The sequence below is a fragment of the Gekko japonicus genome, unplaced genomic scaffold (genome assembly GCF_001447785.1).
Source record: "Gekko japonicus isolate JY-2015 unplaced genomic scaffold, Gekko_japonicus_V1.1 scaffold2911, whole genome shotgun sequence".
Lineage (NCBI taxonomy): Eukaryota > Metazoa > Chordata > Lepidosauria > Squamata > Gekkonidae > Gekko > Gekko japonicus.
Genome location: NW_015170977.1, coordinates 77,281 through 97,173, shown reverse-complemented (window position 1 = coordinate 97,173; position 19,893 = coordinate 77,281). Strand labels below are relative to the sequence as shown.

The 19,893-nt window shown below is 44.8% G+C and overlaps 1 protein-coding gene across 1 annotated transcript in view; it reads left to right on the top strand.

The window, feature by feature from the left end:
* The first annotated feature begins 3,118 nt into the window (after positions 1–3,118).
* The window catches only part of LOC107116933, a 28,237-nt gene continuing 11,462 nt past the window's right edge, over positions 3,119–19,893 (top strand). Inside the window, exons 1-7 of the mRNA XM_015418961.1 lie at positions 3,119–3,195; positions 5,843–5,972; positions 7,989–8,113; positions 9,527–9,617; positions 14,353–14,432; positions 16,801–16,845; positions 18,210–18,244. Coding sequence (XP_015274447.1) covers positions 3,119–3,195; positions 5,843–5,972; positions 7,989–8,113; positions 9,527–9,617; positions 14,353–14,432; positions 16,801–16,845; positions 18,210–18,244 — 583 coding nt within the window. The remainder of the gene's footprint in view (positions 3,196–5,842; positions 5,973–7,988; positions 8,114–9,526; positions 9,618–14,352; positions 14,433–16,800; positions 16,846–18,209; positions 18,245–19,893) is intronic.

Sequence of the window (19,893 nt, the reverse complement as noted above, 5' to 3'; positions counted from 1 at the left end):
CCTGCTGTTAAGTATGCAGCTCAACAACGATGTAAGTAACAAGTTGAGAACGAGAACTCCAAAGATCACACAAGAGGACACACGACAAAATACAGTGGAGCACAGCTCCTTTTTAAACACTCCGGGGCTGGTGTAGCCACGCCCTTGCATAGTTAAGGTCCAATCATATTACATAGATAACAACCAATCCCTTTTGTTCCCTCCAGTACAGTTCTCTTACATTTGATGGGTTACAGTTGTTCATTAGCCAATGAGATTGTTCCAGATTAGAATCCTGGCTAAAGTTTCAAGCTTAACATTACTTGTCAATGGTAAAGACACAACACCTGCAGAGGCCATTTCAAAGGTTTTGGGGGGAATTCAGCCGTCCCTGAAGGGATTTTTTTAGTTTTTGGATTTTTCTACAAACCCAGGAAATCTACTGACTATGTAGGAAAAGCTGTTGTGGGAGAGTGAGCCCCCTGTTGGTGGAAATAAGTATCTGCACAGAAAAAAACCTCTGGTTAATAGAATAAGGATTATTATTAAGCACCACCTGAACTGTGAGGAAAGGTGGGATATATACCTCCAGGTCATTAAAAAAACCTGTATTTGTGTGCTCTTCCTACATATCCAGACTTGTTCCCTCTTGCAACAGCAGACACCTGGTGGGCTTGTCTAGATGGAGAGGGGTGTATATCCCTGGTCCTATTTCACACCCAAGGAATGTACCTGCTTATAAATTTAATATTTCTAGAGGCATCTTGTGACCCAACAAGCTTTTGTTGTTCAGTCGCACAGTCGAGTCAGACTCTTCGCGACCCCATGGACCAGCTCCTGCCAGGCCCTCCTGTCTTCCGCCGTCCTCTGAAGTTTGCTCAATTTCATGTTAGTTGCATCTATGACACTGTCTAACCATCTCATCCTTTGCCGTCCCTGTCTTCTTTGACCTTCAATCTTTCCCAGCATCAGGGTCTTCTCCAGTGAGTGCTCCCTTCTCATTTGGTGGCCAAAGTATTTGAGCTTCAGTTTCATTATCTGGCCTTCCAGGGAACAGTCAGGGTTGATTTCTTTTAGGATTGACTGATTTGATCTTCTTGCAGTCCAAGGGACTCTCAAGAGTCTTATTCAAATGAGCTTGCAGGTCAAATCTCCCACCCAAGATTTTTTGCAGCAAAGTGCCCATATCAACATTACCCTAAGTCACAGTGCTGGCAGTTCTGGGTTGAAAAATTCCCAGAGATTTGGGAGTAGTGGCTGGAGAGGAAAAGAGATTGGATTTATACCCCACCCTTCACTACCCAAAGGAGCTCAGTAATGCCTCCAAAGCTGCCACCCATTTTCTCCAGAGGACCTGATGTCTGTAATTTGGAGACCACCTGTAATCCCAGAACTCCAGCCCTCACTTGGAAATTGACAACCCTACCAAGGTCTGTACTTCTGGATCAGAGATACTGTCCTAAATGCAAAAGTAATAAGCTGGCACACAGGGTTCTCCCCGAGTTTTTTAGCCTCTCTGGCTCACACTTTTCTGCCTCAGCTCAGGAAGGAGGGCTCCGGAGCAAAGTAATTTATGCAGCAGCCAAATTGCTCGCTCACAGTTTAAATGCTAGTAGCTCACAAAGTAGAATTTTTTGCTCACAAAACTCCACAGCTTAGAGGGGAGCATCCCGTGTCAATGACTTTTCCTGGCCCCTAAACTCTTTGCAAACACTTTGTAAACATAGCTCAGGATTGTTCCCCACCCTTCTCCTGTCCCCTGCAAGATTCCTGTGCCTTTAGCAACTGCACAGACCCCGCTTACGAGGCGCAGGGTCCAACCCTGCGGTTAGAAGCCCCCTCCCCAACATTCTAATCACACAGTTGATGCCTGAAGCAGATCCCTGCAGAGGCTATTTCAAAGGTTTTGGGGGGAATTCAGCAGTCCCTGAAGGGATTTTTTTAGTTTTTGGATTTTTCTACAAACCCAGGAAATCTACTGACTATGTAGGAAAAGCTGTTGTGGGAGAGTGAGCCCCCTGTTGGTGGAAATAAGTATCCACACAGAAAAAAATAACTCTGGCTAATAGAATAAGGATTATTATTAAACACCACCTGAACTGTGAGGAAAGGTGGGATATATACCTCCAGGTCATAACCCCCCCCCCCATTTGTGTGCTCTTCCTACCTATCTAGACTTGTTCCCTCTTGCAACAGGCGACACCTGGTGGGCTTGTCTAGATGGAGAGAGGTGTATATCCCTGGTCCTATTTCACACCCGGAGATTTGGGAGCAGCGGCTTGAGAGAAGAAGAGGAGAAGAAGAGAAGAGCTTGGATTTCACTACCCAAAGGAGCTACCACCCATTTTCTCCAGAGGACCTGATGTCTGTAACTTGGAGAGCACCTGTAATCCCAGGAGAACTCCAGCACCCACCTGGAGATTGACAACCCTACCAAGATCTGTACTTCTGGATCAGAGATACTGTCATAAATGCAAAAGCAATAAGTTGGCACACAGGGTTCTCCCCGAGTTTTTTAGCCTCTGGCTCACACATTTTTGTCTTAGCTCAGAAACGAGGGCTCCGGAGCAAACTAATTTATGCAGCAGCCAAATTGTTCGCCCACAGTTTAAATGCGAGTAGCTCACAAAGTAGAATTTTTGCTCACAAGACTCCACAGCTTAGAGGAGAGCATCCCGTGTCAATGACTTTTCCTGGCCCCTAAACTCTTTGCAAACACTTTGTAAACATAGCTCAGGATTGTTCCCCACCCTTCTCCTGTCCCCTGCAAGATTCCTGTGCCTTTAGCAACTGCACAGACCCCGCTTACGAGACGCAAAATCCAATCCTGGAGGCACTCACCGCCCCGCCACGGGCGTCTGAAACCTTGGGCAGGCTGGGCGGTGTATTTAAGCACTCGAGTGGCTGTCGTCACTTCCTCTTCCTGCTTTGCATCAGGCTCCCTTGCAGGATCTGGGCTGGGTAGAGTAGGGTTTTTGACACAAAGGCTTCTCCCTTCGCTGGTCTGTCGGTCGGGCTGCATGGCCTTAAATCGGCGGTGGCAGGACCTGCTGGGCAGAGACGCGGGAATGCGGTTTTCTCTCCGCCAGCGGAAGGGAGCATTTCGGCGCAGCTCGTCGCGGGGCTTTCAAACGCCGCTATGAATCCGGGGCGGTCTCGATATCGTTTGCGGGAGCGGAGGCCGCGGGGATTGTGTCGCGATGCTTCGAGCCCGGAGTAAGTTTGCAGATACCTCCGAGGGGAGCTGGTGTGCGCGGGGGAGGGCACCGAGGAAAACCCAAAGAGAGAGCATTGGAGGCTGGGGTTTAACCCGTGGGCGTGGCGTTCTGGTTCCACCACTGGGTATCTCCTCTGAGGACCGTTAGTTGTATCTGAGCCGGTTTTGGGCTGCAACCTGCATGAATGAAGCTGCTTTGGACTGAGTTAGACCACTGGTCTATCGAGATCAGCATTGCCTGCTCTGACTGGCAGCAGCTCTCCAGGGTTGCTGCCTGATCCTTGTTGACTAGAGATGCTGAGGATGTTTTGGCTTTGGTGCACTTCTTGGAAGATCGGTTTGTTTCGGTGGAACTGGCACCCGGTTAATGTGGACCCGCGGGGGAAGCTTGGAATGAAATGTGTTTGCCTCCTCGTGTATTTCTTTTGCCCATTGCGCCTTCACCCCTGGAAGCAAGTTTGAGGAAAACTGGAATGGGTCTTATTGAGTGAGTTTGCTTTAGGTACTGGAGATTTTCGCGCCTTCACCCCTGGAAGCAAGTTTGAGGGAAACTGGAATGGGTCTTATTGAATTTGAGTTTGCTTTAGGTAGTGGAGATTTTCTGTCTGCAGTAGCTGCTGGTGATTCCTGTTGATGATCAAAGTAAGGCTGGTGCTTGGTGACACACGTTTCAGTGGTCACGTGGCTGGCATGACTAAACACCAAGGTGCACGGAACGCTGCTACCTTCCCACCGAAGTGGTCCCTATTTATCTACTTGCAATTTCTTGCTTTCGAGCTGCTAGGTTGGCAGGAGCTGGAACTAGAGACAAGAGCTCACCCCGTCTTGCAGCACCCGGGTCTTGAACTGCTGAACTACCGACCTTCCACAGCCTGCAGTTCAGCGTTTTAACCACTTGAGCCACCCAGCTGTTGATGATCAAAGTAAAGCTGGTGTTTGGTGACACCTTCGTCTTTAAGGTGCTACTGGTCTCCTATTTTATTTTGCTGCTACAGATTAATATGGCTGCCTATCTGGGATATAGGGTTGCCAGGTCCCCCCTGGTTTGGGGGTGTGTGAGGTTGCTAGATCCAGGTTGGGAAACTCCTGGAGATTTGGGGATGGAGGCTGGGAAGGATAGGGACTTCAGTGGGGTACAGTGCCATACAGTCCACTCTCCAAAGCACATATTTTTTCCTGGGGAACTGATCTCTGCAGTCTGGAGATGAGCTGTAGTTTTGGGGGATCTCCAGGTCCCACCTGGAGGCTGGCATCCCTAGATTGGCATAGTATTGTGTATAAGAACCCCCAGTGTTACACTCTCTTGCTCGCCTTACATTCGGAAAGGGTTTGTAGCAGTATTCAGCTCTGTAGCTTCTGCTCACAGCCTGCAGATCCAGTGATCAATTTTTGAGCAACGTAACAGCAACTGTTGAGTGTCTTATTTATGTTATTTAAGCAATATCCCCATGGCTGCTATGTGAAGTATTTTAGGCTAAGAGACAATGAGTGAGCCTAGATCTCCCAGTGTTATGTTTGGTGGCTTTGAAGATTTGAATCTGGGTTTCCACCGTCCTTATCCATCGTGGTTAATTGCTATGGTGGGTAATCTGCAGGTTTGTTTTGTTGTTTTTAATTGTGCTGTTTTACTTGTGAACTGCAAGCTACCAGGAGGAAAAGTGGGATATAAATACTAAATAAATAAATGTGTCACTGTAACCTAGGACCTTTTAGGTGTGCTTCTGAGAGAGACAGCATGGCGTAGTGGCTAGAGTGTTGGACTAAGATCTGGGAGAAGGTTCGAATACCCACTCATGCTGTGTAAACTTGCTGGGTGATCTTGGGCCAGTCACACATTCTCAGCCTAGTCTACCTTACAGGGTTGTTGTGAGGATAAAACAGAGAGAGAATGATATAAGATGTTTTGGGTCCCCATTGGGGTGAAAGGTGGGATATAAATGAATTAAAATTTCACAAGTTCTTCGTTCAGGCACAATGCAAATGGGGAGTTGTACCAGCTCAAGCAAGAGAAAAATCCACCCCTGCATGTCATGGGGAACATCTCTTCTCAAGGGCTGCTTCCGGTTCAGTTCTGAAGTTCTGTAAATCTGACTTCTATGTAGAATCTGCTTTAATAGGAATTTTGCATTCATGGCTATAAACTGAGTCCCTAGACCTTGAAAAGCTGTTTGAAATCAGGTCCCCCCCCCCCTTTGTGCAATTAAAGTGTGCCGATGAAGAGTATTTAAATATATTAAAGTGCCTGATTTATTCCAAAATCCTGGTTTGTTCTTCAGTGATGCAGGATTTGGATTTCATTTTGCACAGTGTATGTTCAGCTTGGAATATGATGTGCGAGCATATTGATGAATTGGTGAAGCACTACTTGATATCTTTAAGGTGTTACTTAAGCTGAAACAAAGAAATGTTGGGAAAATAGGCTCCAGACTTGGAGAATGTGCTACAAAATTAACTGAAATGTTCTCCTGAGCTCCTTTCTAGAAGCTGATAAAACAACCAGGGTTGTTGTCAGCTGTTGATTGTGCTTACTGTCCTTGGTTCTTGGGGGGGGGGGGCCGGGTGGTCTACTAGGTTTCAACCCTGCCTCTTCACTCTTTCAGCAAACATCCACAGTCCTGACTTAATCGTCAACCCTTATTCTTTCAGATCAGACAGCGAGAACAGCCTGTTGGACAGAATCAGGCCCTCCTATATGAAGCCTTGGATTGTGGATCTTCTGTTGGAGTACAGTGGGTCAGAAGACAAGCTAGAAGCACAATTTGGGCACGTCTTAAAGGTGGGTTAAAGGGTCTTCCTGAGCTGTGATGATGGAAGTCTTTATCAAAACACAGAGAGACTTGTCTCCTTTCCACATCCAATGGGTGATCCTGTGACATTGGCGTAACTGGTTTTTCTAGCCATGTGGGGGGGGGGAGCAAGGATCCAGTCAGCTTCTCTGAGTACTGAGGAGATTTTCTGCTTTAGCACAAAGTTTGTTGACGCTTGTGTTTGCAATAATAAGTGGTCCTTGCTCTCTCCTGTCTTGTTTTTGTTTTACTGAGGCCTAGAATGCAGAACGATTTGCCCAGAGCCGAACTGTATGGTTTCCTGATCATTCCAAGAAGTAGGTAGCAATACAACCTTCAACATGTGGATTAACAAAGCCCTTCTGAGGCTTCCCAGACATACTGCCCATTAAAAATTTTTCTCCTTCTCTCTGTTTTTCTCAACCAGTTTCTGCTCTTTAGTTTACTTCCTGTTTACTGGGTACCACAGTTTTACTGCTTATTGGTGACGTATGGAACAGCTCAGGCTTTTCATGGTTGTGAAGAGGTTTTCCCTATTTGTTAGCTATGCTGCCATCGTATGTGGGGTGGGGGAGTCTGTAAAGTGAACATCTTTTCTCCTGGAATGTTGGTTTCACTTTTTTCACTTGGCTTTATCTTGCTGCCTGACCTTGATGCTTAGCGCTGGCCTCCCTGGGAACCTGTGGTCGTTACGGCGCAAAGCTTGCACCTCTGATTGGGTTAACGCCATGAGGGGCCCCCCTTCAAACGTAGTATATCTTCCCCTCTCCCGCCTGTTGGGTTAGCCTTTACACAGAATGTATGCACAGACGACCTGCTTCTGTTGAACTCAATAAACTTGATCCTTTTGAAGGAACGTTGTTGAGCCTGAGTTTGTGGGACTCTGACACTATCCCTCCTGGAAAACGAATTGCTTAAGGATTCATTTAAGAAGGCCACTTGAATGAGCAGGAAATAATGATTTCAGCACAAAGAAGCAGCTGCTATAGAACAAGTAGCGTGGTTTAAGGGGGCATCGCAGGGAGGCGTGGAACCTTTGCTAAACAAGGCTCGCTCTTAAGGAAGTATAATATTAGGATCTTGCACATTACTGGCTTTTATGGGGGAGCGTTGCACCATATTAATTGCTATGTGGAACCACCGATTCTGCTTGCAGCTGATACGAACCACTCAAAGGCTGTAGTACAGAAACAGTTAAAGCTTAGTTGTCTGGGCTACATGGTAAATTTCAGGCCTGTTTGAGATTTTGGAAAGAATATCCCGTATAGCAGTGGTTCTCAACCTTTCATATCTTTCTGTCAGGAAAAAAGACTGGGTTCCACTTATTCTGAGAAGGACTTTTATATATTAATAGGCATTCTGTTCTTAATGCTAGCATGCCAAAAGTTCACGGAAGGTTGGAGATGGCAGACTGCATCTGCAGGTGGACCCGGGGGGTTGAGAGAGATCAGATTCCTCATCATTGTTATGAAAACCCTGCATCCAACCAGTAGTACATGTACCACCACTGTCCTATAGCACAGTGGTGGCGAACCTATGGCAGGCGTGCCAGAGGTGGCACTCAGAGCCCTCTCAGTGGGCACGCGTGCCATCACCCCAGCGTGCCATCACCCCAGCAAAGCCCAGACCGTCATTAAAGTGTGGAATTCTCTGCCAAATAATTTTAAGTAAATGAAAGCATTTGGGATTGCTTTCCTTACTTTGTTTGGATCATCTTATGTTAATGTATGAGTTGTTTTTTTCTAAAGTAAAACCTCAGTATTCAGGTTAAATGGCCGTGTTGGCACTTTGCGATAAATAAGTGGGTTTTGGGTTGCAGTTTGGGCACTCGGTCTCTAAAAGGTTCACCATCACTGCTATAGCATCTCCAAATTCAGGAGTCTTATATATGCCTCCTTTTCCTAAACAGAGAACTGGGTTTCTCTGCATTTGGGTCCCTGTTTCTCGTGATGTGTGCTGGAACTGCCTGACCTTATTTCTGTCATATTCCAAAATTTTCCCACTAGGTTTTGAATGAGGCAAGCCCTCACCGTCAAGATGGGCAGGACTCCACAGCTGTTGTGTACATTGCGGATGGGCGTCACTACATCCACACGGTTGTTCCAGCTACGGCCATTGAGACGGCAAAAGGGTGAGTGTCAGCTTGGCTTTGGGTTCTCAAGAAACATAGAAAAGGTTCTGTGGTCTGCTGACTATCTGGTTGCTAGGTTGTTATTCAGGAGGTTATTTATTATTAGGAGGTTCTTGGGTTATTATTTAACTTCATTCATTGTTGGTCATCAAGTCACAGCCAACTCATGGCAACCCCGTAGGGTTTGCAATGCAGGAGACGAAGGGAGGTAGTTTGCCACTGCCTGCCTCTGCATAGCAACCGTGGATTTCTCTGATGGTCTCCCATCCTTTCCAGATCTGATGAGACCAGGGCAGCCTTAGGCCATCCAGGTCAAGGTGTCATTCATTGTTCAGTTGTTGTTATTAACCTTCTCAGTGAGGCTCTAGGCCAGTTACTGTCAGCAAAGCCTCTGTCTAGCCCTGCTGCCATGGGGTGAGATGACTCTGGAATGTTAACTTTCGTTTCTTCTGTGCCTTCACTGTTATTCTTATCTCTGCTTGACTTTCAGTGCCTGGTGTAGTGTTTCTCCTGGGAATTATTGTCTGTCAGTTTGGCGGGCTCATATCTAGCCCCTCATTGGCCCTTGGCCATCGGGGGTCTCCTTGAATTATGTATAACTGTTTGCTTCGTGCACTTTTAGCCAGTTCTAACACAAGATGTCTGTGGCATTTGCAAACTATCAAATGTCTCAATAAACTTTACTTCTTTGAATGAAAGCTGTTGGGAACTGATTGCTGCAGGGGCCCGACAGTTACAAAATATGAAAAGACGTTCAATGAGACAGCAAAGATTTACAGTAAGCAATGTCTTACGACTAGGTTTACAGAACTGGGAAAAACAATGCAAACAAGAAGCTAAGGCAACAAAAACTGTTTTAAGGCATGGCATACCATAGTAAGGAAAGGGGATTACGAAGGTGAAGGACATCGCAATAGAAGGGGAGGTGATATGTATGATCAACACTGCAATAGACTACAATACCTATTGAAGCAGCCTCCTGTACTGTTCCTTTGTTCTAGTCTAGTCCCTTGGTAAAAAAGCCCTCCTGAATATTTCTGCTTTGCACATTCTATGAAATGAGATAAGCGTGAGGGTTAGGTTAGGTGCTTTGGTGTTTGCAACAGCCTATGTTAAGGAGACTGGTACTTCTTGTCACTTGTGTTCTCAATACACACACTTCATTTTGCATTCCTCATTTGAGTTTTTGCACATCTTGGTATTATTTACTTTGAAAGACAGTAAAGAGCAATGTAGTGACAGAGAAAGACTAATGGGTAATATGCACAGAGGGCTATAGATGTGAGGGAGTATGTAGCCACTCAGGACACATAAACTCAAGCCTTACTCCTATGGCATTTTACAGACACAGCTTGCGTGTTTTTTTATAGAGATGAACATAACCGTTTTCTTTCCCCTCTCTCTCTTTCTCAGCTTTTCTCCACAGTCTGGGTTTTCCAGTATTCTTGGCCAGTTCATTGTCCTCCAGAATTTTAGGGTGTGCGTTAAAGAGGCAGCCAAAGCGGTAAGGCATAAGATACGCCATGTTTTTGTGTGTGACTTTTGAGAGAAAGTGCTGACTTACATGCTGTATACAATTTTGTGTTAGTGATTTTTGTTTCAGAAAATTTGGGTCCCCGAAATGGAATTTTGCTACAAGTCTTTGTCAACAAAGTAGGGGTGGTCAACTGGCCAGCAGTGGGGGTGGGGGTGGGGTGGGGGTAGGAATGGCCAAATCTGTATGTTTAACTTAATTTTGTTATGCAAAAATCCACAGATGAGACTTTCTCTTCCAGATGACTAATTGTTACAACCCACTAATTGTTACAGGTCAAATGGCCTGTGTGGGTAAACTATCATGTTGCGGGGGGGTGGCTGCAATGGGAAGGAGATACCCACTAATTGTTACAGGTCAAATGGCCTATGTGGGTAAACTATCATGTTATGGGGTGGTGGTGGCTGCAATGGGAAGGGGATGAAATCAGTTTGGTGTAGTGGTTAGGTGCGCAGACTCTAATCTGGAAGAACCGGGTTTGATTCCCTACTCCTCCACTTGCACCCTGCTGGGACAGCTCCCATAGTTCTGGCACAGCTGTTCTTGAAAAAGACCAGTTTCTGTCAAGAGCTCTCTCAGCCCCACCTACCTCACAGGGTGTCTGTTGTGGGAAGGGGAAGGGGAAGGAGTTTGTAAGCCTCTCTGAGACTCCTTTGGGAAGTGAAGGGCGGGGTATAAATCCAATCTCCTCCTCTTCCTCCATCTAGAGCAGCTCAGCTGATGGGGGGAGAATGGGTTTGGCTTTGTTCCTCAGTGCAGGCCCAACTCAGGAGGCTGTTGTCCATGTGAGTCCTGTAACCCCAGGAATCGTTGTTGTGACCAAAAGGAAGGTTGCCAACCTCCAGGTGGTGGCTGGAGTTCTCCTACTATTTCACCTGATCTCCAAGATCAGTTCTCCTTAGAGAATGGCCACTGTGGAAGGTAGATGTTATGGCATTATACCCTCTTGAAGTCCCTTCCCTCCCCAAACTCTGACCTCCTCAGGCTCCACCTCCAAAAATATCTACTTCCCAACCCAGAGCTGGCAAACCTACCAAAAGGGAGAGGGAGAAAAATCTGCATTCATGGGTGCATTCTTCTGACAGATTGCTGCATCCAAGTGTTTGGAATTAAAGGTCTGAGTAGGAATTAAAAAAAACAACGCCCACTCAGGGGGCTGAGTTAGGGAAAGTATACTGCATGGGATTTTCTGGGCTAGGGAAGGCCTGCCCGTCTGCTATCTCCATGTTGTGAAACTCTTTCCTTGTCCTTAAATGTCCATGACTGGCTGTTTCTCTGCATAGGTTGTGTCTAACTAGTATGTTTAAAATTAATGTTCGTATTGGGCATGGGATGGGTATTGGTTTGGGCAGAGGAGGTATTAAGGAGGGCGTGCTACTAGTTCATATCTGCAAGGGCTTTATTCTGTCGAAGGAAGATGTATTGTGTTATATACACCATAAAATCTTTTTCTTATGACAGAAGAATTACACCTTAATGTCCTTCAGAGGCCAGACCAAACATTTATTTATTTACTTACATAGGCTTTTAACTGAAGGGATTCTTTTTTTAGCTGTTTTATGGCCTGCTTGTAGCTTGTTTATGGATATCATTTTAGACTGGTGGATGTTCTACACTGTTTTTAATGGCTTGTTTTGCTTCTTTATGCCGGTGATGTTTTAATATTGATATTGTTTTTATGATCTGATTGTGTTTTTACTATCTGAGCTCCTTCAAGGAGTTGTGAAGAAGTGGCATATAAATTTTCTTAATATATATTAAAGCCACTGTGGTATACATGTTAAGAGTGTCAGACTAGGATCTAGAAAACCTGTTATTACTCTTCTATGGAAGCTTGCTGGGTGACTTTGAGTCAATCGTTTTCTCCCGGCCGAACCAATGTCACTTGTTGTGAGGATAAGATGAAGAAGGGGAGAATGATGTATTCTGATTTGGACACTTGTTGGAGAGAAATGCAGGGTATAAATGTATAAATAAATATTTTGTTTTAATAAGCTATTACTTTAAAAAATCAGGCTGGAAAAAAAGGATTTTTACAGTCTTGCGAGTGTTAAGTGTTGTCAAATCACTTCTGGTTCACAGCGACCCCTATGAATTAATGTCTTCCAAAACATCTTATTGTTAACACACTTGCTTAGGTCTTGCAAACTGAGGGCCATGGCTTCCTTTCTGGAGTCAGTCCATCTCATTTTAGTATTTAAATAGTAATGTATTAGAACACTTGCTTCACTCAGTTTAGATATTTCTACAACATTTGGGCAATATAATTATAAGAGACCTAATAAAACTTGAAATGTTAAGTCTGGATACTAAGGTGCTCAAGAGAAATATATTACTAACTGCAAATGTGGAATTTGGGCATAATAATATTTGAGCAAAACTGAGAGGATCTTCACAGAAACTCTTTGGTTTTATCCTCAGCAATGGGCTGCTGTTTATTTAGGAACTAATTTAAACGGGAATTTTTAATAACGTTCTCTGTAGGTGGCATCTGATACCATCCAGTCTAATTTATCAAAGATGGTTAGAAACATGGGGAATTGAGAGATTATTTTTAGTGTTGCAGGCAGAATTTAAAAAGGAAAAGATTTGTGCATGCAATCGGGAATGTCTTAATCAGTTGATAATCTTGTGGGGGCAGAGTAGAAAAAAGGGAGTTCTAGAAATGACTGAATTGTGTTAGCTGTGATATACATCATTTTTCAAAGGAAATATTTGGAGCCCCTGTAGTCCATAATTATTCAGAGCATTCCTAGATCTCGTTTAACAATGTTGCTAATACACTAGAAAGACAAGAGGCAGCTTTCAGTCAAAAAGACTCATTTGTCATGCTTATTTTATTAATAGTGCCTGGCCTTTTTAGTAAATAGGATTCCCAATAGCAGTTTGGGGAAATTCCTGGAGGTTTGGGAGAAGCGCGTGGGAGAGTAGAGTTTGGGAAGGCACTTGGCAGGCATGAAATGCCACTGAGTCTGCCCTCTGAAGCTTCCATGTCCTCCTGAGGGACTGATCTTTGTAGTCTGGAGATCATTTGTGATTTTAAGAGAACTTCAGGCCTGACCAGGAGGTTGGTAACCCTCAGGGTGATTTGGCCTGCTGAGGTCTAGTAGGCCGGCCCATGTAAGAAATTCTCCGCCCCCCACCCCCCCTTTGTCTGCTGTAGAAGGCGACACAAGCCAGGCCTGTGGTAGGAAAAGGCTGGTATGACCTGGGCCTAGACCAGGAGCCCAGAAAGAAGGTGGCGAGGCAGGCCTGGGACGGAAGGGCGCTTAGATTTCCTGACCAAAAAAATTGGCGGGAAAATTTTTGACGGCTTCACTTGGTTTCCAAGTAGTGGCGCTTGTGCGTGTGTGGGAGTGAGGGACTGTGTGTCATTTCAGACTCCTCAGGGGATGTCCTAGGACCACAAGTCAGTGTGAGGGGCTTGTGTTTCTCAGCTTTTCCAGATAACAAGGCATTCTCCAGGGCAGACCTCTGCCTTTCTCTGAACTGTCAGAGGTCGTGAGTGGCTGCCATTTTTGAGCTGCTTGTGGGGTGATTCTTCTTTTCAAACTTTTTAAACTTTGTTCTGTTGCTTCAGACCAACACAGCTACCCACCTGAATCTATCCTGTTTGATGTAGTGGTTAAGTGTGCGGACTCTAATCTGGGAGAACCGGGTCTGATTCCCCACTCCTCCACTTGCACCTGCTGATGTGACCTTGAGTCAGTCACAAGCTCTGGCACAGCTGTCCTTGAAAAACAGCAGTTTGTGTCAGAGTTCTCTCAGCCCCACCTCCCTCACAGGGTGTCCGTTGTGGGGAGGGGAAGGGAAAGGAGTTTGTAAGCCGCTCTGAGACTCCAAGTGAAGGGCGGGGTATAAATCCAATCTCTTCTTCTTCATAATAATAATCATGACAAAATTGGCCTTGTGGAAGTACACTTCCATGGGAAAGCAGTAGGGATGCCAGCCTCCAGGTGGGACCTGGGGATCCTCCGGAATTACACCTTGTTGCCAGAGTACAGAGATCAGTTCCCCTGGTGAAACATGGATGCTTTCTTTGGAGGGTGGACTCTGTGGCACTGTACCCCACTGAGGTCCCTGTCCCCCCCAGGCTCCATCCCCGAATCTCCAGGAGTTTCCCACCCTGGACCTGGCAACCCTCACCCTCCCCATCCCCCACTGGTGGCCGGGGGGGACCTGGCAGCTCTAGAAATTAGTTAGTTATATGCATCCTAAAAATATAATTTCCCCACCTTTATTTTGATTTTTGATAAAATCTGAGGAATGAGCCTCCCTTTTATACAAAGAAGGACTTAATGCATGGAGGACTGTCTTCTTCCCTTCTCCTGTTATCTCTGCCTGAGGGAGAATTCTCCAAGGCCCCGTCATTCTTACTTTTGATGAAGGGAACATCCCAGGCTGAGAAAATATCTCTGTCAGTTGCAGTGTTCCATCTAAACTGTGGAGTCCTGTGAGCAAAAATTCTACTTTGTGAGCGACTGGCATTAAAGTTGTGAGCGAGCGATTTGGCTACTGTATAGATTAGTTTGCTCTGGAGCCATCCTTCCTGCGCTAAGACAAAAATGTGTGAGCCGGAGGCTAAAAAACTGTGAGCTAGCTCACACTAACTCAGCTTAGAGGGAACACTGGTCAGTTGTCATATTTAGGGCTGAGCCCTCATCTGGGCATGGCCTGCCTAACTGTGCCTTTCTTTCACTTTCAGGAGAACAGTGGATTCTACTTCAAACTTGATTGCTTCAGTGTCACAAACATGAATAGATGTGCAACAAGGCAGCAGGACTGGTATAATAACTTTTCTGTGCTCTGTTATAGAGTCGGTAAAGGGGAGAGCCTAGTGCAAAACACAGATAGTTTCTAAGAAACCTGCATGTATTTTTACCTCAGAGTTTAGTAGGGTTACCAGCTCTGGGTTGGGAAATACCTGGAGATTTGGGGGGTGAAGGCTGGGGAAGGTGGGGTTTGGGGAGGGCAGGTATTTCAGCAGGGTACAATGCCATAGAGTCCATCTTCCAAATCAGTCAGTTTCTCCAGGGCAACTGATCGTGGTCACCTGGAGATCAATTATAATAGTGGGTGGTCTCCAGGTGCCACCTGGAGGTTGACAAACTTAGAGTTAAACCAGGCCAGGTCTCAGAATGAATTCTGTAAGATCTTGGAGGAATTTCAGACAGCCCATATATTCCATTTCAGGATCTGTTCACTAACGGTTTCTGTCTGTCATTTCAGACAGAACCGTTTTAGTAACTGTTCCCTGACGGAATATATTTACCTGTTCATACAGAAACGCTTCTGTTCCATTCGGGAAGCGTGCCTGAAGCATTGCTCACTCATACTGCTTCCAGCCGGTCTTTAATCCCTTCTACCGCTTCTGAAGTGCTATGGGGTGCTGTCTAAAATGCCCCTGTCACGCTTCCTGCGATGACAGTTCTTTTCCCATCCTTTTTCTCCCCACACGCAATCGTTCTTTCTTTTTTTAATGTTCTGTTGGGAGCGCTATGGCGCTGCAGCAGGACTACAAATCAGTGCCTTAGCAACCCCATTGGGATCCATGGACTCCATTTAAATACACTGACATTCGCTACTGCATCTCAGCATGGATTTTAAAAGGTAATTTTGGGGCAGACGTTGTATTTATCAGGTCTATTTAAAGATTAAATCACTGAAAATAGCAATAAGCACAAGCATACCAGCACAGCATGAAGAAGGAAGAGGGGCTTTACTAGTTTGGGCTTTGATGAATTAAAAAGCACCTGCTACCTGGGTTTCAAAACTGTCTGGTTTCTCCCCCCCTCCCCCAATTGTGCTTGAATTCTGTATCCAGTGAGCTCCTTGTCTTCAGGGGACAGCAGTAGCGAATGTCAGTGTATTTAAATGGAGTCCAGGCATCTCAATGGGGTCGCTATGGCGCTGATTTGTAGTCCTGATTCAGCGCCATAGGGCTCCTAATAAAACGTTTTTAAAAAAACCCAAACCCTGTCAGGGAGATCGTGCACGCAGTAGGGAAATAGCAGGAAAAGAAAGTGGCGCAGTTTGAAATGCCAAACCGCTTCAGAGACGGCTCCTTACCGGAAGGGAAAGGCTGTGTGAAACGGCCATCCCTGTACCGGTTTATTCCATGAAGGTACAATACCGGTTTTAAAAGGGTAATGTGAAATCCCCCCTTATCAAACAGTATGCTCATATTACCTTTTTGCATAGTATGGTAACTTTGTTGGCCTATAAAGGAGACAAAAGTTTTGGAAGAGACAGGTGAATTGAGTGGTCAGTGCACCTGGAGACTGACAACAGTTTTTGAGAGGGAGATTTTGCTTCCCATGATGTTTATACACATACCTCTGCATTTATTCCAATGGTGCCACTGGTAAGACAGGCTTTTCTGGTCTTTGTGGCGTTTTTAATTGTTTTAGTTGGATGTTGCCATAGGGGGGTTGCAGCAAGTTCACGATGTTGAGGGAGGGGCTGTTAACCCTTCCCTCTGTGTAGCCCCTCCCATTTACCCAAAAGTGGAAAACATACCGGCACTATATAATCACCATGCATGTTTCCTCTTTGAGGGGCACATTGTTGTAAGTAAATAAAATCAAATGGGTGCATTAGGATGGTAGTCTTAAATTTTACACTCAATAGTTTCAAAGTCTACAACCAAAAAAATAAGTAAATTATGTAATTGGAGAAAAAAGCATAACTTGTATGAATACCTTGTAGCTGTACATTTATAAGGGGCTTGCAGAGTTTGAATAGAAGTGCTGCTTCCTTGCCTATGGTGGGACAGATGGAAATTGTACTGAAGGCAAAATTCCTATCCCTTGACTTAGCTTCAGTTTGTTACTGGAAATTATCTGTATGAATTTGAGGTCGTCCCCCCAAGATACTAATTGGATGGCAGAGGAAGGATTCTCAGATTTCAGTAGCTCTAAGTTCTTAACCACCACTATAGAGTAAAAACATCCTGCCATTTTTATTTATTTATTTATTTCAATTGAGAGAGATTACAGTCAAACAGACTTCTGGACATCTTCCTTAGTAATTTTCTGTTTGAAAAGTGTCACTGACTGAGTACAGGTTGACCCTGCTGGGCAACTATTTTATCATCTGAAAACCTTGACTATGGTGAATAACTGGGGATGTTAAAGTGTTTTCCTTTTTACAGCAATCGGGAGCCATCAGTGCTGCAAAAGATAAAGGAGCTGTGGCTGTAAGTACATCGTTCAGTTATTGCTCATTTCTACTTAGTTCTGTGAGTTGCCTTCCCACAGTCCTATTCAACCCTTTCAGCCCAGAACTCACCTCTAACTGCACCTTACTTTGTGGGATCAACTAACTGTTCACCCACACTTGTCAATTTTTCTGCTTTTCTCTGCTGAGCGGCCAGATGTAAGGGAAGACAGAGCTCCTGTATCTTAGATAGATGCACCTTGTCAGGTAGAGGTGAGAGAAGAAATTCCCTCTTTTGGCATAACTATTAAAGATACAGGAGTCCTGTCCTCCTTTGCCTCTTGTCACCCTCTTTTAGCCTTTCTCTTGAAAAGAAATAACAGGCCCCTAATAGAAAATAATGGGGATGTTCCTGCTGTCGCTTTAGGTGGGGTGCAGTCAATTTGTGCGTCCTGACTCACCAGCTGAGGACTAGTCCCTTGAAGTCTAATCAGAAGGAATATAGGACTTATAATTGGCTTGTGGGACATAGGTTATTGAAGGATGAAAGCCTGTGTGGTGTGGATGGATTGGAACTGGAGAGACCTAAATTCTAATCCCAACTCAGCCATGAAGTTCGTTGGGTAACATTGGGTGATTTGCTATCTCTCAGTGTAATCGATCTTGAAGGACTATTGTCGGGATAAAACAAAATAATCCTTCTGTATATATTAACCTGAGCTCTTTGGAGGGAGGGTAGTGCCGCAAATGAAAGGCAAATCGTAGTTACTAGACCATTATACTTAAGGCTGTATACAGAAAACTTTTCACTGGATGGTTTTACTGTAATTGCCTAAAATTTATATATGCATTTCTTCTGCTCCATTATCTGAAATATGATGCTTGTAGGGGAACAGAATTCCTTGTGATGCTAGTCCAGGAAGTTTGTAAACCAAGCAGGATATTAATAAAGATTATGTGTATCACTAACTATTTCCAGGCGGTCCTGGCAGACATTTTGAGATAGGCAGCTGGTCCAGAGACATTGTAAATATCCCTTCCTTGTGCAGACTGAGATACAATAAGGTTCTTAGATTTTATGTATTTGTATTATCTATAGTCTCACTGAGGCCCAAGGCAGATTACACTGTATAAATCAGTGTAGTCCATGGGATGAGACATCTAGTAAGCAATGTAATATTTTAGGTGCAGAAATTAAAACCAAGTTTTAAAAAAAACTGGAACAAAGTAGAAACAAGGTATAAGTATGAGCATGGCATATTAAACAATGCAGAAATTATGTAATAGAAATCAGAGGGAGGTGGAATAGATGTGTGTGGGAGATTTGGAGGGGAGGGGGACAGAAAGTCTTGCAAACCTTATGAAGTTTTTAACTCTGGATTTTGCCTTGTTTGCCTGTTTCAGGAGAGGCCTTGCTCTGCAGCCTTTGCCTAGCTCAGGTATGTGTGGTGAGCATCAGAGGCTTTCCTCTTTGTGACGTACCAGGGACAGTATGTGGGAGGGGCTGTTTTGGTATAGAACTGAATTCCTGTTAGTCTTTAGGCGTTCTTGCAGCATGCAGTTCATTTTCTCTTTTTGGCGGCATTCAGTTTTCAGGAAAACTTGTTTGTCCGCAGCTGGCACAGATGCAGTTTGTTCTCATGTTAGCACGTCCCCTCCTGCTTCTCTGCCTCCCCAATTCTTCCCTTGTACATGAGGCGCAGGTGAAAACTTCCTTCCTTGGGAAGCCTTGGATTGAACTCTGATTTGCTGTTACGTCCCAGTGATGGTACCTGGACAAATTGGAGATCATTTCCTCCCAACAAACAGGATTAAACCAAAGTTTAGAATCCGGATTGTCATTTTTTGGGTATAACAGCAGGTTGCAAGGGGAGAATTGGGAAGAACAAGCAGCTGCATTTACATCCGTGAATGATAGAGCGTTGATGATGTGGTCTCTCTTTCTGTTTTCATCCATCACAGAGAATTGATTGGAGCTTGTGATAAGGAAGATCTGTCTGTCTCTGTCTGTCTCTGTCTGTCTCTGTCTGTCTCTGTCTGTCTCTCTCTCTCTGTCTGTCTCTGTCTGTCTCTCTCTCTCTGTCTGTCTCTGTCTGTCTCTCTCTCTCTGTCTGTCTCTGTCTGTCTTTCTCTCTCTGTCTGTCTCTGTCTGTCTTTCTCTCTCTGTCTCTCTGTCTTTCTCTCTCTGTCTCTCTGTCTTTCTCTCTCTGTCTCTCTGTCTTTCTCTCTCTGTCTCTCTGTCTTTCTCTCTCTGTCTCTCTGTCTTTCTCTCTCTGTCTCTCTGTCTTTCTCTCTCTGTCTCTCTGTCTTTCTCTCTCTGTCTCTCTGTCTTTCTCTCTCTGTCTCTCTGTCTTTCTCTCTCTGTCTCTCTGTCTTTCTCTCTCTGTCTCTCTGTCTTTCTCTCTCTGTCTCTCTGTCTTTCTCTCTCTGTCTCTCTGTCTTTCTCTCTCTGTCTCTCTGTCTTTCTCTCTCTGTCTCTCTGTCTTTCTCTCTCTGTCTCTCTGTCTTTCTCTCTCTGTCTCTCTGTCTTTCTCTCTCTGTCTCTCTGTCTTTCTCTCTCTGTCTCTCTGTCTTTCTCTCTCTGTCTCTCTGTCTTTCTCTCTCTGTCTCTCTGTCTTTCTCTCTCTGTCTCTCTGTCTTTCTCTCTCTGTCTCTCTGTCTTTCTCTCTCTGTCTCTCTGTCTTTCTCTCTCTGTCTCTCTGTCTTTCTCTCTCTGTCTCTCTGTCTTTCTCTCTCTGTCTCTCTGTCTTTCTCTCTCTGTCTCTCTGTCTTTCTCTCTCTCTCTCTCTCTCTCTCTGTCTCTCTCTCTGTCTCTGTCTCTCTAGTCCTGTGTCCTTTTGGCTTTGTCCTTTTACATGTAGCCTCTGGATCTTTTATTGTGAAGGGTAGAAGTTTCGTGTTCCTCTTGTTTATCACAAAACTCCCTTCTGATTTATCTTTTTGCTTACTTTACAATTCTTTCACCTCATTTGTTATTTCTAAAACATGCTTAGCGAGAGGCCAGTGCAGTTTCAAAAAGCCTGATGTAGGCATGTTTCTGTCTTGTTACTACTTTTAATTGGTCTAGTGATTCCATCTGTTTTATTTC